This window comes from Camellia sinensis, chromosome 4, assembly GCF_055761805.1.
Source record: "Camellia sinensis isolate YWXY chromosome 4, ASM5576180v1, whole genome shotgun sequence".
Classification (NCBI taxonomy): Eukaryota; Viridiplantae; Streptophyta; class Magnoliopsida; order Ericales; family Theaceae; genus Camellia; species Camellia sinensis.
The window spans coordinates 171,180,616-171,205,075 of NC_138964.1; the positions used below are offsets into that span (position 1 = coordinate 171,180,616).

General features: G+C 35.0%; 3 protein-coding genes across 3 annotated transcripts in view; all 3 read left to right on the forward strand.

Annotated features, from left to right (window-relative positions):
- The window catches only part of LOC114269193 (coniferyl alcohol acyltransferase-like), a 218,683-nt gene extending 206,605 nt beyond the window's left edge, over positions 1 to 12,078 (forward strand). Inside the window, exon 5 of the mRNA XM_082923851.1 lies at positions 11,063 to 12,078. Coding sequence (XP_082779977.1) covers positions 11,063 to 12,023 — 961 coding nt within the window. The 3' untranslated portion in view covers positions 12,024 to 12,078. The remainder of the gene's footprint in view (positions 1 to 11,062) is intronic.
- Positions 450 to 2,922, forward strand: LOC114306897 (putative mannitol dehydrogenase). Its single transcript, XM_082922826.1, is given in 4 exon segments — positions 450 to 652; positions 1,419 to 1,990; positions 2,051 to 2,203; positions 2,463 to 2,922. Coding segments are annotated over 4 exon segments (1,131 nt in total). The 3' UTR covers positions 2,666 to 2,922.
- Positions 12,079 to 12,385: 307 nt separating the features above from the next.
- Positions 12,386 to 20,749, forward strand: LOC145824226 (uncharacterized). Its single transcript, XM_082923852.1, has 5 exons — positions 12,386 to 12,418; positions 17,873 to 17,966; positions 18,183 to 18,433; positions 18,510 to 18,716; positions 20,735 to 20,749. Exons 1-5 carry the CDS (start codon positions 12,386 to 12,388, stop codon positions 20,747 to 20,749), a joined length of 600 nt encoding a protein of 199 aa, XP_082779978.1.
- Positions 20,750 to 24,460: the final 3,711 nt, after the last annotated feature.

The window sequence follows — 24,460 nt, forward strand, 5'->3', positions numbered from 1 at the left end:
AAAGATAAAATACATTAACTGACATTAAATGAAGATATTTTTATTATAATAAAAAGACATTAATGACATTAAAAAAATTGGTGATTGTTTATTTTTTATGTGTAGTTAAAAAAATTTATGAAATATGTAATGATATGTTTTTCGGTGGGGTGAATTATATTTAATTTTTTTTTCCAATTTTTTAATTTTTTATATTTGCCTAGTCAGGAATAATATAAATATATAATTTTTTTTACAAACAGTTAAAAAAAGGTCAAAAAAGACAAAAAAATAAACAAAAATAAAATCACAAAAAAACCTATATCCAAACAATATCTACAAACTTAAAGGGAAAGTTGGTTGAGATTTGCCAAAATAGCAAATGACCATTGGAGCACTATTGCTATAATTTGGCAAAATAACACTATTCATTGTCAAATTATAACAATAGCAATGACATTATAGCAACAATGGTTGGAGATGCTCCTGGTTTGGGTTTTATTGTTGTGGAGGATGTTGACAGTGATGGATATGATGATGTTGACGATGATGGTTGCAGGGCGACCGGGGATGAAGATGTTAGGTTCAAAATTCTGTACTGTGGAATCTGCCATTCCGATCTTCACTGCGTTAAGAACGAATGGGGCATCTCCAAGTACCCCCTTGTCCCCGGGTATGTTTCCAAAAACCCCTCTGTAATATATTTCTTGGAGTGTATTAGTTTGTGCTTTGGAGGATTCTGATGCTGATCCTTGTATTAGTCTCTTCATATTTAAATTGCTGATACAATCAGCAGAATTTTATAGAAATTAGAACTGATAATTCGAGATTTATTGGTGTAATTCAACAAGTGTACTTAATTGTGTAGTTGTGTACGCAAACTTGTCCTATAACTGAAAAGCATTTGTGAAGAAAATGGTGCTCTCTCATACACTCAACTCAACATACCTTTGTCACTATTACTTGTGGAAAGCACTAGGAATTCAGATGCAATGCTTATTCATGGAACTTATTTTTCCCATGTGTAATCGAATTGGAAGGACATAAGAACAAGCGAAAAAAAACTGGAGCTGGCTTTGTTATTTGCTAGTCTATCGCGTGACAATGTCTCATTCTTTCAGTTTCCATGACCCGTGTGGACATTTTTTTGCACTGCAGACTGCTATTACAAATGCATATTAGCTCACTTATAATGGAATCCTAAAATGTAACTGCCAAGTGGCATAGATATTGGTGGTTGTATTATTTATGATATTTATTAAAGTTTTTAATCTACACCTGTTTTTGACTCTGGTTCACATTAAGGTGTCAATGTTACCACATTGATTTTTTGTCCTACTCCTTTAATTACACCTGGAAAGATGTTCTAATTTTAAATTTCTAATAACTCATTTAATGACACTTCGACATACGTGTGTGAATACAATTTATATATGTAGGCTTGAGATTGTGGGTGTAGTGACAGAGGTGGGTAGCAAGGTACAAAAGTTCAAAGTTGGAGACAAAGTTGGTGTTGGTTGCATGGTTGGAGCGTGTCATATGGAGGCTACAACTCCATATACTATGATGGAACCATGACATATACTATGATGGAACGACCTTGAAAATTACTGTCCAAAAGTGATTCTCACCTACAACTCCATATACTATGATGGAACCATGACATATGGAGGCTATTCTGATCACATGGTTGCTACCGAGCGCTATGTGGTTCGGATTCCTGACAATCTGCCTCTTGATGCATGTGCTCCTCTCCTTTGCGCTGGGATCACAACTTATAGCCCCCTAAGATATTTTGGACTTGATAAGCCTGGTCTGAATTTGGGCGTGGTGGGTCTAGGTGGGCTGGGCCATGTAGCTGTGAAGTTTGCCAAGGCTTTTGGGCTTATTGTCACTGTGATCAGTACCTCTCCTCGCAAGAAGAAGGAAGCTATTGAACATCTTGGTGCGGATTCATTTCTGATTAGCACTGACCCTAATGAGATGCAGGTAACCATTTTTCCTCCCTTATGTATGATATTATAACTTCATGGAGATTCTTGAGTGTTTACTGATATGTTGAGTAACATAGGCTGCTATGGGACTTTGGATGGACTTATTGACACAGTCTCTGCAGTTCACTCTCTACTACCATTGCTTGGTCCGTTAAAGTCTCATGGAAAGCTGGTCTTGGTTGGTGCACCAGAAAAGCCATTTGAATTACCAGCCTTTCCTTTGCTTATGGGTAAGCATTCGAGATTGCTTTAATAAATAGCAAAACATATATTTTACCTAAGCAATAGAGGCATTGCATTCCACATTTAGGTTATTAGGCTGGTAGTGTTTTTGTTCTACACAAAGAAAGCAGAAAAATTATTGCTTGGCTTAGATAGTGTGGCCCTGTACTTTATTTTATATATGTTGAAATGCATATATACATCCCTTTGATCCTTTCTACTGTTTAAATAAATAAATGTTAGCTAATATGGGATTCAGAATGACAGGGAGGAAAATAGTAGCGGGAAGTAACATTGGGGGTATGAAGGAGACACAAGAAATGATTGATTTTGCAGGAAAACACAACATAACTGCGGACATTGAGGTCATCCCAGCGGACTATGTGAACACTGCTATGGAGCGTCTTGCCAAAGCTGATGTTAAGTACCGATTTGTCATTGACATTGGAAACACACTGAAAGCTGCCTAGTCTTTACCCTTATGCTTCCTGAATTTAGTTTGATGTAGTGACATGGTCACCAATATGGGAGACTATTAAGTTGTCTACTGTCTTTATTTTTTTTTGTAATGTCAGGCTTTTCTACCGGTTACATCCTGTGTCTCCTAGCCCAACTTAATTTTTAAGTGCACTTTTGAAGATCTCAAATGCATTGCTACAAAATAGTTGACTTCACTGCTTGACATTATGTAAAGAGTGCGTGAGAAGCATTACCCAAAAAGACAAAGTCTTCACTCCTTCGTAATCAAATTAACTATGTCTGCATCTGTAGGTAACAATGTCAATGTTTGGGGTTCCATTTTTTATGCTTGAATTCTAATTGTGATATTGTGGTTAGGGGTAGTGATAAGGGGTTTGTAGAGGTGGCATTGGTATCTACAAAGGTATTCTTGGTACTTAGAGCCCCAAATGTGCTGATATCATAAGATTCTATCAACAGTTTAATGGTTGATTTAACAGAATGGGGGTCTTATATATTGTTTGAAAAAATAGGAAAAATTAGTGTAATTTTTAAATTACAAGTGGAGTCCCTGCAATTATGCAAAACTTCAAGGGAGGTAGATGTAATAATTTTATCTAAGTTAGTAGTACCCAAAAGTAACCACCACCCTCACTATCCAATTAAAAAACATTTTCAACATAATCTTCATTAACTTCCTCACATATAAGAGTTGAATAATGAAAAAAAAAAAATAAATAAATAAAAAAAGTCATTTGGCAAGAAAGGTTGTGGCTAAAATAGTCAAATAAAAATAAAAATTTATTTTTTTCACATATTTTTTCAAAAAAAATCTAAAAAAATTGAAATTTTTTTTTTTTTTTTTTACTTTTCAAAATAGGCTAAAATAGGTTAAAATAGCTTAATAGAACAAAATATCACATTCAAATTATAATCATTTTACTCTTTCTCTCACAATCATTAAATGAACTAAAAAAAAAATCAATTATTTCCTCAAATACAATTTTTTTTAACTAGACTAAAATAATAAAAAAGTCAATTAAGTTGCCATTTGGAAGCAATTTTTTTTGCCTAAAAAGACAAAATAGACTAAGGCCTCGTTTGGGAATATGTTATTTTAGTAACTTTTTTGCTTTTTAACTAAAATATGAGATAAAAAAAAAATTTAATATGTTTATAATGACTTTTTGATTTTTTACGAAAAAATATGCAGAAAGTAGAGAGAATGAAATCTTTGGTAGTGTTTGGTAGAGTTTTAGAATTATGATTTGAGAATAGAGTTGTATTTTGAGTTTGTGGGTTTTAGAATTATGATTTGAGTGCGAAAAATTTGTTTAGTTATGAGTATTGAATTGAGTTTGAAATTTTTGATGTGACATATGATATTTAATTCAATTCAAAAACTTACAATTCATAACCAAACACACAACTCAAAATTCTATTCAAAACTCATAAAAAAATTTAAAAAATTCTGAAAATATTTTTTATTTAAAATATAAAATACAACATATGCCAATTTTCCAAAAAGAAAAGAAAAGAAAAGAAAAGAGCATCGTTCCGATCAATCGGCTGGATGACCGGGTAGGCCAAATTTCAAAATTCAAAACCCCGCTTGAAACAAGTTTGCAAAAGTGGGTGTAGAATTAATTTTTGAAAGTTGTATCCAAACACCGCACTCAAATATGAGTGTGGAATCATTATTAGAACTGCATACCAAACACAACCTTTGACTTTTTAGTATAAGTTATAGGTTCTTTGGTTTTTTTAGTAATTTTTTGACTTTTAGGTTAAAAGTGTTGCATGCCAAACGAGGCCTAAATAGCCAATAAAATAAAATGTTACGTCTAAATCATAATTATTTCACTTTATCTCTCATAATCATCATATGCAAACCCCAAAAAAAATCACAATTTCTTCCCAAACGAAGCTAATTTAGCCAAGCTAAATTAGCAAAAAAAAATCAGACTAAATTAGCCAACTTCCCAAACCAATCTAACAATTGATCTATCTATTATTTACAACAATTTCACTGACTTTCAAAATATTTTGCAAATATTCGAAGCCATTGACAGAGTGGCTGCATTTGTAGTTGAGACCTGAGATGCAACACCAATTTGATAACATCTTTATTTTATCCATCTATCCACACACATTGTTTAAGAAGTCTCCCAGTGCTCTTCAAATGTAACTAAACTGAAATTTTTTTGTTAAAATAACTATTGTCCTAACTAGTTCATTGGAGAAAGTTAAATAGAATGATGCTAATTATAATAGCCAGCGAGCGTATGGGGATGCTCTAAGTGGGGATCAGCCAAGGCATTAAAATCTGAGAAGAATGTATGAACCAACAGAAAATCCAGTTTAAACTCGTATCAAGCACATAATGTAAAAATGTTATATTGCTCATCCCAATTCACAACTAGAATTTCCTCAAAAAATAAATAAATAAAATCAAAGTTTACCAAGGTTTTTTCATAATTTTAGAACTGTATTGCAGTTGTAGTGACACATAATATGCAAATACTGAAAGAACCAAGACATGGGATGGGAAAGAAAAGAATCCAATCAATGTTGTAGATCCTCATTTTTGCTGCACATGACTGAACTTGTTTCACCAATTTCACATGACCATATGGTAAAAGCTGGCACAAGGTCAAAAGAATTCAATCAAATATAGAAATATAAAATCAACCTTGTTACATGCATATTTAGGGAGGTTCCTGCGTTTTGATTTTGACCACATTTACATAATAGCCATGTGACAAAGCAGTCAAAAATCAAGTCTTCCACTGCTGGAAATAGGGGGTTAGAGGCGTTTAAAAAACGCCGTTATAGGTCTCAAAAACGCCGTCAAATCTTTTGGTGATGTTTAGCACCAAACGTCGAAGATGCGGCCGTCGCTATAACTTTATGGCACTTTAAAAACGTCGCTATATTACTATAGGCAGCGTTTTCTAAAAAAAAGATATTGATAATGCTCATTGCGATAGCAGCAGCAGCCGCTAGAACGAGTGGTAGAAGCCAATCACTAGGATTTCCATTAGCAAAGCATAATGAAGCAGGTTTAAGCCTATTTAAGTAAAAGAAGACATTTTAGAAAGAGAAAAGGGTATAAGAGACTATTAACAATGGCACCAGAATCTCTTCGGGGTCATTCTGTTTCCCCACACCATTTCTGTTTCCACACTACAAAGGACATTAGCACACACCGCATTTCTTTTCATTCAGTACTAAGTTTCTAAATCTAAGGGTGTGGAAATTTTTAGGTGTGTGAATTGAGAAAAATTGGCACATGGAAATAGAATGGGAAATTTAGCTATAAACCCCCTTTACCTTCCTTTCATTGTTAAAAGGACTAAGAAAAAAATTATATTTTCTAAACCCCCTCATAATTATAAAATTTTGCATAAAGGACAAAATTTATTATTTAAATATTTTATTAGACTATTATACCCTCAACTAAATTTCCTCACCTTCTCCACTCTTTTTTCCTTCTCTCTTCCATTCCTAGGGTTTGAATTGGATTCGTTCGAAGCTCTCGTGATTTCAACCAAAACTGTGAATATACCTAAATCACTCTCAGTTGCAAAGAATTTTCTTTGAATGGCGCATAGGTTTCGCAGTGGAAGAGATCGTCGGAGATGATCAGAGAAAGCTTCGACGACGTCGATGTATCGCCTTCTAATTCTCATGAAGTTCATGTTCTTGCCGTTGATGATAGCCTCGTCGATCAAAAATTCGAATTGTGAAAGAGTATAGAGACGAATCGCGCGACTGTTCAAAATTTTCATATTTGAACACAGTTCTTCAGATTTTTCATATATATATGTGTGTGTTTGTGTGTGTGTGTGTGTGTGTGTGTGTGTGAGGGAGAGATTTTTCATTTGGATAGTGTTGTTAAGTTCTTAAATTGATCTATTGATGAGTTGTTACTATGTTCTCTCAACTTTTTGTTGTAAAATTGTTTTTGATTTTGATAAATTTTTGTGTCGTGAGTGAGCAATATGGATTGTGTATATGTAATAGATAACAGAGAAGCCAAAGAGGTGATACGAAAGAGGCAAGTAACTGTGAAGAAACAGAAGACCAGTGGCTGTGAATGATCTAATTTCATTTGATAGAACCAGAGTAAAATTTTACTCTGGTTCTATTGCTCTGTTTTTTTCATTTGACAGAATCAGAGTAAAATTTTACTTTTATACAGAGTAAAATTTTACTTTTAGTTTCAGAGTGTAAAATTTACTCTTATTCAGAGTAAAATTTTACTTTTATACAGAGTAAAATTTTACTTTTATACAGAGTAAAATTTTACTTTTAGTTTCAAAGTGTAAAATTTTACTCTTATTCAGAGTAAAATTTTACTTTTATACAGAGTAAAATTTTACTTTTAGTTTCAGAGTGTAAAATTTTACTCTTATTCAGAGTAAAATTTTACTTTAGTTTCAAAGTATAAAATTTTACATTTATACAGAGTAAAATTTTACTTTCATACAGAGTAAAATTTTACTCTGAAATACATAGTGAAGATGACTTAATAGGAGAGCTGATAGATATGAGGGTAATATAGTAAAAGAAACAAGTTTTAAAATATCAGGGGGTTTTGAAAGTACTTATATAATTGTTGTCCTTTTGAAAGACAAATTGGATAGTGAGGGGGATATCACGAAATCCCCCTATTTTATATGTGGAACTTACATTATATCAATTCAATTTTTACTACACAATTCAATTTTGAATAAAATTAATTTTTTGTAAATTAGTAAAATTATTAATTTTTAATTTTAAACCAAGATTCATCCCTTTATATATTCCGTGGGAATCAAACTATACATAACTAAACTATGTAACCAACATATGAAAACTCTTGACTAGTGAATTTAAACTACAAAACAAAGCATAGAATAGAAAGCAAATCAAAGTTTAAGGCCTCGTTTGGCAAGTAGTTGTTTTAACTTAAAAGTTAAAAAGTTACTGAAAAAATTAAAAAGCCTATAACATATATCAAAAAATCAAAGATTCTCTTTTCTCTTTATTTTTTGCACATTTTTTCGTAAAAAGTCAAAAAATACCCCAAACGTACTAGTTTTTTTACCTCATATTTTAGCCAAAAAATCAAAAAAATTACTAAAATAACATGTTCCCAAACGAGGCCTAAATATCCTATAAGATTTCCTCACTTTGTCCATACAATTTAGTAAATCAGCTTCACTGTTTCTGAATCAAGAGTCAATGTTGTTGGAATAAACTGCAAGGAAATTAACATGTATTCCTCAATCTCTTTCTATATCATCATGGAGACACATTAATAAACTGACCCAACCTAGTGCCATTTAAACAAAAGAGCATAAATTTGCTTCCTTATCTCAATTTCATCTTTTCTTTTTTTGTCTCTTTTTCTATCTGAAATGAATTCTTCTAAATAAGTGAAGCATTCGTGCCACACAAGTGACATTTGGATAAAGGTATATATTGAATGTGTGTTCGGCATGTATTTGGATATTCACCCAACAAGCTTGTTGTACAATTCGAGATTTTCATAGAGCTATGCATAAAATTCCCATATTATACATGAAATGTTTAATGTGATCTTGTAAACCCCATTTTATCTTGTAAAATTAAAGAATAATAATAAGAAATATAAATCACCTTTGTTTGGCTCTAATTTCTAAACTCAATGTTTTGAAAATTGAATTTTTTTTGCTTTTGTTTTTAGTGAATTTTTTTTAATATTTTAAGTAACACTTTTTTTAATACCTTTTAGATATACCTAACCTACATCTACCTAAAAGGTAAAACATTTAAAAAAAAATCAATAAATACACAACAATACGAAAATATATTAAATTTTCATTTTTTTTAAATATATTTTTGGTATTTAGTGAATTCTTAAATTTTTTTTTACAAATATTATACTTTTTAATAGTATTTATATTAAATGTGTCTAAAAAATTAAAAAAAAATTGTTTAAAATATTTTAAAAAATTAACTAAAAATTTAATAACACAAAATATAAAAATAAAAAATTCAATTTTAAAAAAATTGAATTAAGAAAATTTAAACCAAACAAGGTGAATATTTTTATTTATTTATTATTTTCTTAAAATTGGTAAAAATAAGGTGTCAACACATACTTTGATATCATAAATTCTATAATGAATTTTAAAATTTTCTAATTTTAATAGTATGTAATAATACTGTGTTTATAAAGAAAATCTATATCTAGTTTACTATCAAATGGATACGAAATTGAGTAAAATTTGTATTACAAATATATTTCAATACTACACACATATTAGTGAGTTTAAAGTTAAAATTCTATTTTCTTAATATTTTTAATAAAATTAGAGCTGTCGAACTTGGATTTTCACTTTTAGTAGTTATTTGGGAAAAATCTAAATTTTTAATAGCCAAGATTGAAATATTATTTAATTTTATTGCTTTTCTCAGACTCTTGAAAGATTTGCTCAAAGAAAAAAATGCCCTTCAAGAAGAGTACACATCAGTGGAATATTTTCCCAAAGTATATATAATAAAAATTATAAAGATATTTCCTAACATGTTCAATACAAGTACACATTACAAATTTTTAATTAAACTATAAAATGGCATTAAAAATGTTAATGTCAATATAATGAAGCTAACTCTTTGACAAAACACTAATCTAATATATGAATGGATTTTTTATTAGATTTTTTTATCAGTAAATAAAATATAATAGATTCACATTAATAAATATGTGGGACTTATACATTTATCTCTACTGAAAAACAATTTAACAAAAATAATGAAAAAAAAATTGTTGAGTTAAATCAACGTTGTCAAATTTTCTTATTTTCGTATCCCAATTTATTTTTAATTATTAAATTATATGTAAATTTTGATACGTGATGAATGATTATGAGTATACTTGAAAAAGAAAATAGAAAATTTTGAAACGTACAATCCCGTAGCTAGATGGAGGGTCCTATCTTAACTTTTTATTTTTATATTGACTTGCTCAAATAAGTGAGGCAGATTATGCTGTTTGGCTCCGTGGGTCTGTTACGGATCGATCTTGATGATTAGAATTATTTATTTTGTTGAGCGTTTTCTTTATTTCATTCACTAAAAAAATTAAATCGATCTAATAATCATAACTTATTCAATTTATAGCGTTTATCGGCAAAAAAATGAATGGTTTATTTTTAACGCGATAAATTGAATAAATTATGATCACTGAATCGAGTTAATTTTTTTGTGTGGATGAAATATACGAAATGTCCAACAAAATAAATAATTTGTATTATCAAAATGGGACCTGTGCTGAGCTGCACAAGCCTCTTCCTCCATAAATAAAAGGGGAATTTTCAATGCAAGGTAAGTTTTAAAAAATAATTACAAATAAGTGGTAAACTTTATGGATATTAATAATTAAAATTATAAATTTTTTCATGAATTTGTAATAATTCTCTGAAATTAACATTGAATAAATAAAAAACCAAATTTTACTTTACCCCTGTATGATTTAACCCATGTGTGAATTACCCGCTTCACATTTGGAAATAACCACATAGCACCGTTGTGGTTTGTGAATTGAAATGCATTGTTAAACATTTCATCTAATTTAACAGAAGTATGAAATACATCAAGGGGTTAGATGGTCATTTTCAAATTTCAAGTGGTAAATCACATTGAATAAAGAACAACGGTTATAGTACATTTTGTCTCCCAAACAAAAGATGAAAATATTCGTAATTCACAAACTCATGTTATTTATATACAGAGGTATTTTAATTTTTTTTATTAAATGATTACGGGCTTAACTGTGCATTTCAATTCACAAGCCACAAGAGGCCATGTAGTTTCCAAATAAAAAGGGTGTAATCCGCACATGAGCCAAACCATAAGAGATAAAGTAAAATTTGTCCTAAATAAAATCTAAAGAAAATAACAGATCAGGAGAAAAAAAGTTTCAAAAATAAATTATAAATTAATGAAAAATTTCATTGGTATCAATAATAAAAATCTTAATTTTGTCATGTATTTGTAATATTTTTTTTAATTGAAAAAAAAATCAAAAATCAAAAATTAAGAATTCAAAATTGAATATTGAATATTGAATTTTGTAAATCAACAATTAGTTTAATAAATTATTTAATATGTACACACACACACACACAGTAATTATAAAAAAAATTATAAATCAGTTGAAAGACAAAAAAAAAAAAAAAAATTGCAAAACCATAAAAAAAATTATCACTTCAATTGCAATTTCCCCAAAAAATACACACAACAATCAGTTACAAAACATTCATAAGAGATGAATCCCATCATGAGACCAATACACTCTGAATGTTTTGTCATTGGTTTTCTGCAATAAAAGTGCTGATAATGCAATTACATTTAAGCATGCCAATGCCATAGAGTAGTGGTGGACTAGTGGTGGCTTGCACGTTTGACCATCGGGTGGCCGACGCTTACTCCACCAACATGTTTCTTGTCTCGTGGGCAGAGATGGCTCAGCACAAACAACTGTCTTTGCTGCCATCAATCGGAGGATCATTACTCAGCCCTCGACAGCCCGGAAGGTATAATCCTTTCTTGGATGACATGTATGTGCCTGTCTCTGCCCTACCACCACTACCCAAAAATCCGAAGCCCAATGTCGATGAGTTGATAAGTCGCATCTATTATATTGAGGTTGATCAACTCAGTCGTCTCCAGTCATTAGCCAATCGTGGTACTAGCGGACGAGGGAGGACCAAGCTTGAGGCATTTAGTGCCTTCTTGTGGAAACTAGTTGCTGCTAGGGAAGCTGAAAGGGACAAGATTTGCAGGATGGGTATTGTAGTAGATGGACGAATGAGATTGAGAGAAGCAGATGCATATATCAAAAAGGCAACCCTGATGGATGCTTACTTTGGGAACGTTTTGTCCATTCCGTTTTGCAAGGAAAGAGCGGGCGACCTCAAGGAGAAGCCGTTGAGTTGGGTGGCAGAGGCAGTTCATGACTGCTTGGCAAATGCAGCGACGAAGGAGCATTTCTTGGACCTAATAGATTGGGTAGAGGCTCACCGTCCTGAACCAGCTCTGGCAAAGATATATGCCGGTAGTAGTGGAAAAGAGGACGATGGACCGGCTTTTGTGGTGTCATCTGGCCGACAATTTCCAGTCTCAAAGGTGGATTTCGGTTGGGGAAGGCCGACGCTTGGGTCTTACCACTTCCCATGGGGTGGGGAGGCTGGCTATGTCATGCCCATGCCAAGTCCTCTGCAAAATGGTGACTGGATTGTCTACATTCACATGCTGAAAGAGCAATTGAAGTTCATAGAGACCAAAGCTGCTCATGTGTTTAAGCCCTTAACCTTTGATTATCTGAATCTTAACTAGCAAAAGAATGAGAAAAAAATTGTGTACAAGTCGGTGGTTTTTATGAATTAACAACATAAGCACTCTTTGTTCAAAAAAACCTAAGCACTCTGCTCCTTCCTCCCCAATGAATTTGATCCTTTGCCATGCAAGTTTCTACCGAGATCTTGTTTTGCTATTCAGTAAAAAAACATGCCACAGCCCTCTCTTTTTTGATGTTTTTCTGTGTACTGCTTGTACTCTTTTTTCATCAATAAAACCATTCAGTTCTGAAATATCATGAGTGCCACCTCCTCCCTCCTACAACATAATCAAAATCCAATTTTAGGTATCATCTAGTTCATATATAAACCCCCAATATAAATTATACTGAAAAATACATAATGATCTGTAACAAACAAAAACAAGAAGAGCAAGTTATTTGAAAATTAAATTGTCACAGAAGAAATAATTATTTGATCGCTTACGAAAAAACTGATAATAAAAAGTAAATTATTAATATCTTTGGACGTGTGAGGATAGTATTCTCTAATTAAGCGAAAACTATACAATAGTTTTGGAGTATTATGTGATCATATCCCTCACCAATAACCATTTATTATATCTTCTAATGTTCCTCAATCACCTAACACAAATAACACTACAGGAAAACATAGCAAAAAACACGGAGCTTTTAGTGACGCCGCGCCCCCCGCCGCAAAAAACGGTTTTTTGCGACGGTAATGTCACCCGTCGCAAATAATAGTCTTTAGCGACGGCACTTACCCGTCGGTAATGAAACTAAGCGGAGGGGTCGGAAATGCGGAAGTATTAGCGACGGTAAAGAAAACCGTCGCAAAACACCTTTTTTTTGAGACGGCATATCTCATTTGCGACGGAAATTTGCCGTCGCAAAAAAGTATTAATTCAAACGGCGCCGTTTTACGAACTACTGCCTTCTATTTGCGACGGTCTACAGCATACCATCGCAAAAAGTCAAAATAAAAAAATCCCCCCTCTTCTTTTTCCTGTTGCCGCTCAATCCTTCCTCCCCAAATCCCTAACTTCACCCCCAAATTTCTCAAACGGGCTACGAGCAAGACAGCGGTGGTGCGGCGGCGACGGCGACAAGTAGTGGTGCTCCGGCGACGACTCTCTCTCGCTCTGCGTATGCTCTCTCTCTCTCTCTCTCTCTCTCTCGGTCTCTGTATATATATATATATATATAGATGAATGTCTATATATATAAATCTGTATATATATGCAATGTATATAAATCTATATATATATAAATCTGAAATCTGTCTATATATATATATAAATCTGTCTATATATATATAAATCTGTCTATATATGTATAAATCAGTTAATCTTAATCTGAAATGTGTTTATTGTATTTAAATCTTAATTTTTTTTTTATAAATCTGTTTATTGTATTTAAAATAATCTTAAATAACTGTTTATTGGTTTATTGGTTTATATATATCTGTTTATTATGGTTTATAAATCTATTTATAAATCTATTTTATTGGTTTATAAATCTGTTTATTGTATATAAAATAATCTTAAATAATCAGATTTCAGAGATGTCTATATATATCTGTTTATTGGTTTATTTAAAATACAATAAACAGATTTCAGAGATGTCTATATAAATCTGTCTATATATACAATAATCTTAAAATACAGTACCATAATAAATCTGTTTATTATGATAGAATTTCTTTTTTTTTTTGTATTTTTGATATCATACACATGTAATGGTTCGATTACAAATTTAAATTGCAAATGTTTAAATAAGTCATAAAAATATTTAAGAGAAAATAAAAAAAATACAAAAAAAAAACAGGATTTTAACCCTTATAATAAAATAAATCTTAAAATTTTAATTTAATTAATTTAAACCTTAAATAGGAATTTTAGACATTTCGTTAATTTGCCCAATAGGATGTCGAGTGAATATTTATGTGTAGGTATTATATTTAGAGTTACTTTGGTGAGATATTCTTGTGGATGTGTACAGATGATGGATAAGAGTTGGATTGATTTGCCAAATAGGATGTCGAGTGAATATATTAATGGGATTGATGAATTCCTTGTGTTTGCCTACACCAATAGGGTTGAAGGTTCGATGATCAGTTGTCCGTGTAGGAAGTGTGAGAATCGATACTATTTTGTACGAGATGGTGTACGGGAGCATCTGATTTTGAATGGTTTTTTTTAAAAAATACAAACATTGGATTAATCATGGGGAATCTTACATATCTCTGCATAGTAATCGAGAGAATGAAACATTAGCTAATTTAGACATTGGAGATGATATGATTGGAATGATACAAGGGGCTATGGAAAATCCACATGCCGGTACAAGTGTTGAGGGTGATGAACCACAGGGGCCTGATCCCCATGCATCTGAACCCCAGCTCGGTCCAAATGCAGAGACTGCAAAGTATTTCAAACTTCTTCAAGATGCACAAACTGAATTGTATCCGGGTTGTCAGACGTTCACATCTTTGTCATTCATTGTTCGACTTCTACATTTGAAGGTGCTTAATCAGTGGACGGACAAGTCTGTTGACATGTTGCTTGAGTTATTGAATGAGGCGTTTCCGTTGGGTGTGAAACTCCCGGACTCATATTATAAAGCTCAAAAGGTCATAACAGATTTGGGCTTCACTTATGAGACGTGGGATGCATGTCCCAACAGTTGCATATTGTTTCGAAACGAGGACGCCAATCTTGATAAATGTGTCATATGCAACAGTTCTAGATGGAAACCAAATGGTGATGGTGGTTCAAATGGTCCTAACACAGGTGGCAAACAAATAGCTGCAAAACAGATGAGGTATTTTCCTTTAAAGTCAAGGTTGCAGAGGTTGTTTATGTCATCCAAGACGGCCAAGTTAATGAGATGGCATGCAGAGGAACGAACTGATGATGGTGTCTTCAGGCATCCTGCTGACTCCCTTGCATGGAAAGATTTTGACCGTCTGAATATTGACTTTAGTAATGATTGCCGAAGTGTAAGGCTTGGCTTAGCATCTGATGGTTTTAACCCATTCAGGACGATGAACATAGTTCATAGCACTTGGCCTGTTGTGCTCATTCCATACAACTTGCCGCCATGGATGTGCATGAAGCAACCATTTCTAATTTTATCTGTGTTTATTGACGGCCCGAAAGGACCTGGTGACAAGATTGATGTTTATATGCAACCGTTGATTGAGGAGTTGAAAGAACTATGGAATGAGGGTGTGTCAACATTTGATGCATCAACAAATCAAATGTTTCAAATGCATGCAGCTTTACTGTGGACAATTAGTGATTTTCCTGCATACGCAAACTTGTCAGGATGGAGCACTAAAGGAGAATATGCATGTCCTTGTTGCAATAAGGAAACTACATCGTGTTGGTTGAAGCATAGTAGGAAACAATTATACTTGGGTCATCGCAGATTTTTACCTACTGGCCATAAATTTCGGAAGGATAAAGTATCATTTGATGGTAGTCGGGAAGTCAGACTCAAACCAAAATTGTTGTCTGGAATTGAGATGTTGCTACAATTAGAATCTGAGGGTATTTTAACCCAATACAATAGGGATGACCTTAAGGAGAGGCATAGGAGACAGGTAGAGAAGGAGAAAGCTGGACATCGCACCCATAGTTGGAAGAAAAAGAGTATCTTTTATGAATTGCCATATTGGGAGCACAATCTAATAAGACACAACCTCGATGTGATGCATATAGAGAAGAATGTTTGTGACAATGTGTTGTGGACAATATTAGGGGTTGCAGGAAAATCGAAGGATGGTGTTAATGCTCGGCGTGATTTACAAGATATGAATATTAGAAAACCCCTACATTTGCAGTTAAGAGGGTCGAATAAAGCCTATTTACCACCAGCACAATTCACGATGACCAAGGATGAGAAAGATTTGTTCTTGAAAGTGTTGAAGGAAGTAAGAGTTCCCGACGGGTATTCATCCAATATATCACGTCGTGTGCGCTTACATGATAGAAGCATTGGGGGTCTTAAGAGCCATGATAGTCATATTCTGATGCAACAACTTATTCCATTGGCTATTCGCAGATCGTTACCGAAGAATGTAATTGAACCCTTGATTGAATTGAGCAATTTCTTTAGACAATTGTGTTCGAAAGTGAATCGTGCGACGGATTTACAATATATTAAAGATCGTATCGCTGTACCACTTTGTCATCTAGAGAAAATATTTCCTCCGAGTTTTTTTGATATAATGGAGCACTTGCCTATACATCTAGCTGATGAAGCGTTATTGGGTGGAGCGATTCAGTTTCGATAGATGTATCCAATTGAGAGGTATCTTCTTACTTTGAAGCAATACGTGCGTAATAGAGCTCGTCATGAAGGATCAATTGCTAAAGGATATCTTATGGAAGAATGCATGAATTTTTGTGCACAATATCTCAGTGATGTGGAAACCAAATCTAGTCGACCCGTGAGGAACTATAGTGGTGCTGATAATTTGGGTCACGCTACTGGTGAAAACACAAGCTTTTATCTTGATAATACTTCTTGGGTACAAGCTCATCAGTACATCTTATGCAATACAAGCGCGGTTCAACCATTCATAAAGTAGGTTAAGTCACTCACTCAATATTTTATTATGTTTTATTGAATTTTCAACTAAAATTTTTGTATGGCTAAAATTTCAATCTACACAGCAAACACCTTGAAGTACTTAAGCTCAAAATGCCTCGTGTCGACGATCATCAACTTCGGCGTGAACATTTTGAAACTTTTCACATTTGGTTCAAGGAACATGTATGTATTTAACTCTATAGATTCTAGTTACTTAAGTCGATCTACATTTTAAATTTTACATTTTCGTGTTAAATAGGTCCAAACTTTGCGAAGGACTACTGATGTCATACTTTCTGAAGAGATTATTCTATTGGCAAATGGTCCTCATAACCTGGCAAGGAGGTTCAACGGGTATATACTGAATGGGTTTCGGTATTGAGTAAAGGCCATGGATGATCGTCGAGCCACACAAAATTGTGGTGTAGCTTTGAAGGCAGATACCATAAGTTATGCTAGTCGAAAAGACAAGAATCCTCGTCTGGGGTCTGTGTACTATTATGGACAATTGACAGATATTGTTGAGATTCGATATTCCAATGAGAAGAAACATGTGTTGTTTAAGTGTGATTGGATTGACAACATTCACGGAAAGAAAGAAGATGTCTTCAATTTCACGTTGGTGAACTTCAATCATTTGTTGTACCAAGATGATCGAATTACCAATGAACCTTTCATCTTGGCGTCCCAAGCAGAGCAAGTTTGGTATGTTGCAGACCCGTTACAACCAGACTGGCAAGTCGTGGTGAAGATGTCTCAAAGAGGTTTATTTGATATGAGTTCAACTGATCCACAAATCGAGCCTTACATGAGCCAACAATTGGAAGAAAATATAATGCTTCGTGATGAAGAAGTTGGTTGGGTGAGGGAAGCCGCAGAAGGGGAAACAGTTGATGTTCAAATAGGCTGATATGTAATCAACATTAGTAATTCAATTAAGGCCAAGGTTGTAGTTAATCATCAATTTCTTAATTTACTTTGTCTTTGTAATTGTATTAGTTCAATTCATGTCATATTATAGTTGATGACAAACCATTGTCTATGTTTCTAATGTCAATTAATGTTATATTGCTTGCAGATTATTATGGGAAGGAAGAGGAAGCCTGATCATCCCCGGCGCATGATGTCTGATGTGCTACATAACAGGACATCAGTAGCACCACCATTAGAAGAGGCATCACATCGGCCAGCATCGGAGGGGCCATTAGTGCCACCACCATCTGAGGGGCCATTACCACCGTATCGACCACCATCAGTGGCACCACAGTAGCTACCATGTACTCAGCCTCCACGCCTACCATCGGTGCGTCCACCATCAGTGGCACCACAGCAGCTATCATCATCAGCTTATGAGCCATCCGCAGGTATTTAAATTTGCTTTGATTTGCATGAAAATTATTTACACATACATTTATTTATGCTCATTATATATAACTTGTTTATTCTTATTGTATTTTGCAGACCCTTCGACTTCTTCACAGCCCACATCAGGTTTATTTGATATGATTTGTATTCACATTATTTAAATTTGCATTTGGTTGTTACCATTGCATATTGTTTATTATTATTGTATATCGCAGGTCATGTTAGTTCTTCATCAACCTCGACTAGGCGTGGTAGAGGATGTGCCAAGGGCATTAAAGAGTGGGGTACTGGTAAAAAACTGCACATACAATTTGATGGAAATTACTGCCCAATAGGGGATAACGTGGCCAAGTTAACTACTCAACTTGGCATTATTGTCCGGAATGGTAACATTGTTCCTCTTACTTTTGTTGACTGGAACAGTGTGCCTGATGATATTGTTGATGCTATCTGGAAGGATGTGAAGGTAAAAGTATATTTTTGTCCACAAATTCGAATTCCAAATTTGTGTTATACTTAGCCTTAAACTTTGTGTTTTATAGGACAATTTGAATATATGTCCAGAGGAGTACAAGCCAATCTGCATGAAAAACTGCAACAGCATATGGAAGGATCACAAGAACAAGCTTAAGGCTAAGTATTTCAAGCCTAGAAGCTCTGATCCTAATCTGAAGGATGATGTTCCTATGAACGTTGTGCCAAGCCAGTGGGAACAACTTGTGGAGTATTGGCGTACTTCCGATGTTGAGGTATACAATTACGTTATATTTATGATATGTAAACATACAAATCATATTTACATACTTACATTTGTTGAACTTGTTATAGAAAATTGCAAGTAGGAACGCTAAAAATCGGCGAGCTCACGGCATAGCTCATACCACAGGGCATACTACTTTCTCTCAGATACGGCATGAGGTTTACATTTTATTATTTTATTTTTGTATATAAATAAACATTGTATATTTTCAAATTATTTGGATTCTAATTTTCATATTTCTAAAAAAAATTTAGATGACCAGTAAGGGGGAGTCTACTGATAAGATGAATGTTTGGCTTATGACACGTAGAGTAGATGACCTAGAGGTTATCCAGACCTTGGTAGTTTCCAAACACCTTTGATTGTATTTAAAGTTTATTTTTTGTGTGTCAACCATCTTAATTTGGCGTATACTTGTGTGTCTTATTCAATACAGGATGAGTTTAATCGTCAACTCTCTATGCTACCTGAGGATGGTCGGACTTTGGAGGCTAGGAATGCCATTTTCCATGAGTTGATAGGTCATGACAGACATGGATATTGTCGCACATACGGGAGAATCGTGCCTCGGAGAGTGGTGTATAAAGATGGTGCTGGGCCATCACAGTTAACACCCCAGCCATCGACTATTGATCAGATCACGCAGTAGGTTCATGCTGAGCTAAGGGATGAGTTGAGGGAGGAGCTGGGAGCAGAGTTCTCTACACATTTGCAGCAGATGAGAGCTGAGATGATGGCCCTTGTGTCACAGGGGGCGAGTGTGGATCCCAACAGACAGGTTCCATATAAACATCACAATTGTTTGATAGTTCAATTTTCACTCAAGATTATGTATGAAATTCGAATATGATTAACACATTATGCACTGACTAACATAGGTTCCTGATGCATCGAGTGGCCACCGGGCATTTAGGGAATCTGCAGAAGACGAGAATCCATATACACCACCACCAGAAGATCAGGTATAAAATGTATCTTTGCATTCTAAGCTAAAACGCATCTTTGCGTTCTTTACTTGAATTCGAGGCGTTAACGCCCCAAAATCACCAAACGGCGTCAGTTTAGGACAAAACTTGGCACACACGACCTCCTAGGCACGAGAGACTTGTGGGAGAAAATGGGGCTCGAATCGGGTTCCCTGTTTGGGAGTTAGAGCCGGATTTCACTTTAGGCAAACTACTTCCTTAAGAAACTTGAATTCGAGGAGTTGATGCCCCAAATTCACCAAACGGCGTCAGTTTAGCATGAAACTTGGCACACACGACCGCCTAGGCACGAGAGACTTGTGGGAGAAGACGGGGCTCGAATTGGGTTCCTGGTTTGGGAGTTAGAGTCGGATTTCACTTTAGGCAAACTACTTCTTTAAGAAACTTTAATTCGAGGCGTTAACGCCCCAAAATCACCAAACGGCGTCGGTTTAGCACGAAACTTGGCACACATGACCGCCTAGGCACGAGAGACTTGTGGGAGAAGACGGGGCTCGAATCGGGTTCCCGGTTTGGGAGTTAGAGCCGGATTTCACTTTAGGCAAACTACTTCCTTAAGAAACTTGAATTTGAGGCGTTAACGCCCCAAAATCACCAAACGGCGTCGGTTTAGCACGAAACTTGGCACACACGATCGCCTAGCCACGAGAGACTTGTGGGAGAAGACGGGGCTCGAATCAGGTTCCCGGTTTGGGAGTTAGAGTCGGATTTCACTTTAGGCAAACTACTTCTTTAAGAAACTTTAATTCGAGGCGTTAACGCCCCAAAATCACCAAACGGCGTCGGTTTAGCACGAAACTTGGTACACACGACCACCTAGGCAAGAGAGACTTGTGGGAGAAGACGGGGCTCGAATCGGGTTCCCGGTTTGGAAGTTAGAGCCGGATTTCGGTCCAGTCAAAATTATTTACTAAACTATCTTTCTAATTATATAGTAGTCAATTTTTTTTTTTATTTTTCTATAATTAAAATATTAACACCATTATATGGTTTTTAATTATTTTTATCTTGTTTTTTTCAGATATTTCCTGAGTAGCAGTTGGCTTCTTCTGGAATGCGGGCGCATCAAGATTATGACCAATTTTTGTTTTTGTAACCCACGAACGAATGAAGACGAAAACTTTTGGTTTTGATTTTGATTTATGTTATTTAAATTTGTGAGCAACATTATGTATGTATTATGCGACGTTATGTAGTGGCATAATTTTTATTGTTATGAATTTTTATTTATGTATTGCTATGAATGGAACAATATTATTAATTTTCATTATTTGTCAATTTTTGTTTATGTACGTATTTATATTATTCTGTAATTTTTCAATTTTTTTATAGTTATTTTTTTATCTAATACAGGTTATTTTAATTTTTTTAATAATTTTTTAGCAGATTTTTTTTTTTTTTTTTTTTTTTTTTTTTTTTTTGAGATGGGAGAAGAACCCATCGCAAAAAACAATAATAGGCTTTTGCGACGGCACCAACACAGTCGCAAAAGCTGTGCAATTGGAATTTACAAGACACCTTTAGCGACCGTAACCGTTGCCGTCGCCAATACTTATAAGATGCCAGAGTTTTAGCAACGGTAATGTTGTCGTCTCAAAAACTCACTTTTAGCGACGGGAATTACGTGCCGTCGTGAAAACTGATTTTTTTTCCATTATTGGCGACAGGAAAAGTGCCGTCGCAAAAAACACACCTTACCGTCGCAGAAACTAATGGCGACGGTACTTACCGTCGCTAAAGCTCTTTTGCAACCCCCTTTGTCGCGACCCCCCCTTACCGTCGTAAAAAGCCAAATTACCGTCGCAAAAAGTATTAGTGACGGCTTTCGGGGCATTTGCGACGGCTCTTTACCGTCGCAAAAAATGCCTTTTTTTGTAGTGTAATTAATACTTTACCTTTTTCACCAATCATGTTATCATAGAACACCATTTGACCATATTCCCAAAATACTAAATAATTATCCTCGAGTAAGAATGCATCTTTGGTTGTTTCAATAAACTTGCAGCCATTGCAACTCCCAAAAATAAAATAAAATAAAATGTCGTTTTGAGCCAACAACCGCCATGTTAAGAAAATGGTCCCAAAAAGTTTATAATTTATAGGGAAACTATTTTCCAAAAAATTTCAAGATTTGAGCCTTTCTAAAAAATAAATTTTTAATTTTATAAATTTAAACACTCGTTGGAAAATGATACTTTAGGCATTTTATATATGAGATATTCTATTTACACACCACACATCATCTCAGTGCACACCAAACACAATTTTGACATTATTATTTTTGCTCAATGCACACCATCCATTTTCTACCTAAAATATCCTCATCTTCTTCAACCACCCCACCAACCCTAACCCTAACCCTAGTCGCCGCCACTCGCCATCGGCCGTCACCTCCTCCTCATTTTTCTCTAGCGAATTTCTTCCTCACTTCTCCATTCATCACTCCTCCTCCCTTACCATCGCCAGCCTCACCCCCAAACCCTTTTCCACCTCCCTTCTTCTCTCCATTAGTGGCTCCACACCTCCCGACTATCGTCGCCGCAACCTCTCATCCCATCACATCTTCTTCTTCTTCTTCTTCTTCTTATTTTCTCTCTCTAAAAACTACCAAACCCACCCTCACCACTGTGTCACTACCCAAATCCGCCCCTATAGATTTAGCGCCGTAACCAGCAAGTAATCGTAAGATTACCAAAGGCCTCTGAGACAAATTAGCAAAATAAGGGGCTAGCAGAAGCAAATATCAAACATATAATGTCCATAGAGTTGTGCAAACTTATATAGGACAGAAAATTTAAACTTATATTCACATATATTTTGATGTCATACTAGTGTCAACACATCGTCACAAGTACAGATAGAACAAAAGGGACTTAGCCCTATGTAAAAAATAAACAAAAGACAATAAGAGCTTAAGACTTGATCACAAAACATTGATTACGGAACTCATCCACAAAAGATGTAACACTCCATAAATTTTCCCTCTGCTTAAACGCAAGAATTGACGCTCTAGCGGTCTTGTGAGGCTCCCAGTACTTTTGCAGTCTGTCCGAGATTCTAAGAGTTATGAGTTTCTGTTCGAGCGCGGGAGTGGTCGCTCAAGCGTCGGCTTTGTTGGTCTGTTCGCTCAAGCGCAAGATTGGACCAAAAACTTTGACTCGGATAATTTTCCTCTGAATAACCATCATTCTTTTACTCTTTTCTTTTTCCACCCTTTGAATTTGGGTGTGCGGCTAGAACCATTGGAAAGCTTGTTTCCGGGGTTTCGGTTTAGACACAAAAACGACCTAAACTGGAGTCCAAATGAGAGAGTTATGCTCGTTTGAAGTTTGAATATCTGTGCTGAAAGCTCAAGTGCAGGAAGTGGAGCTCTAGCGGATTGCACGAATTCAGCAAAGTGCCTTTCTAGATCATTCTCTCCACTTTTCTTTTCTCTCTTCCTTCCTCTCATCCTAAGACTGAAAACCCTTGATTTCTTGACCCAAATACCTTCTATTTCTCAAAGATTTGGCCAAGATCTCTTACCAAAAGTGAAGAATACATGAAGATCTCATTTTCCTACTGATTGGATTTTTGGTTTTATGAAGGAATCTCTTGGAGCCTTGCTTTCTTGCTTGATCACTGAGGTAGGGGTTTTTAGTTCTCCTTCAATACTCTCATTTATAGATAGATTTGTACTATTTTCTTACATAAATACAAAATTTATATTTTTAAGCACATTGTGAAAAAACTTGAGATTGGGGGTTTAGGGTTTGAAGGATTGGGGTATACTTGTTGGGTTATTATTTTGAGTTATGAATTTGGTTGTATAAGCAATAGTAGAGTTGGAACAAAAAATGTTTTGTGAAAATTTTTAATTTCTTTTAAAAACCCTAGTTTGGTTCATGAAGATAGATGATAGTTTTGCTTAAGTTAAAAGTAGTATCATGAAATTGAGGTGCTAAATTACACATATACAAGTTTAATTGAAATTTTAAAGATTTTGAAAATTTATGTAAAAGTTGCGATTGAACTCTTAATGTTGATATTTTAAATTATATTATGGGCTGTGATTGAGACCCCCTCAATCACCATCCCCCCCCCACACACGTGGCGGTGGTGATTGGAGGAGAATGAAAAAAAAAAGAAAAAAAAAATTGGCCAATCAGGAAAGAGAGGGGGTGGTCAAAGGGGGTGGGGGGAAAGGGGGTCTTGATCATTTTTGTTATATTATACTATGAAACCAAACTTGGGGGGAAGAAACTATTAATGGTATGGACGATATGAGCGTTATAGCGATCCCGGGTTTACCCTTGTTGTACAGTGATCCGGACATGTGTCCGTGGATGTTGGTAGTTGTTTATTATTTTGTTTACATCCTTTTTACTTCGTAATTGAGTTATAGGATGTGTTGGGCAGGTTTGTTACAGGTTGGTTGAGTTCAGAAACCAAAACTAGTTGCCCAGGTTTTGGCCTGTACGCTCGAGCGGGGGTTTTGGCGCTCGAGCGGAGATTACACCCATTCAGTATTTTCCTGTGCAGCGTTGTACGCTCGAGCGTGGTATTGGCCGCTCGAGCGGGGTTGTCTGAGTGCCGCTCGAGCGTAGAGTTGGAAGCTCGAGCGGAGGCCTGGTTCTGCATAAATGCTGGGAGAGTGCATCCTGCGCTCGAGCGGAAGTTTGGACGCTCGAGCGGGGTGTTTTACGCTCGAGCGGGCGACTGGGTTTAAGTCCCGAAATTGTGACTTTTCAAATCACTTTTTACTTTC

Bases quoted from the DNA above. Each gene is read 5' to 3' on its own strand.
- LOC145824226 (XM_082923852.1), top strand. From the start codon at position 12,386: ATGATCTGTAACAAACAAAAACAAGAAGAGCAA. The intron at 12,419-17,872 runs GTTATTTGAAAA...GCACCACAGTAG, and splicing joins AACAAAAACAAGAAGAGCAA to CTACCATGTACTCAGCCTCC. The intron at 18,434-18,509 runs GTAAAAGTATAT...TGTGTTTTATAG, and splicing joins CTATCTGGAAGGATGTGAAG to GACAATTTGAATATATGTCC.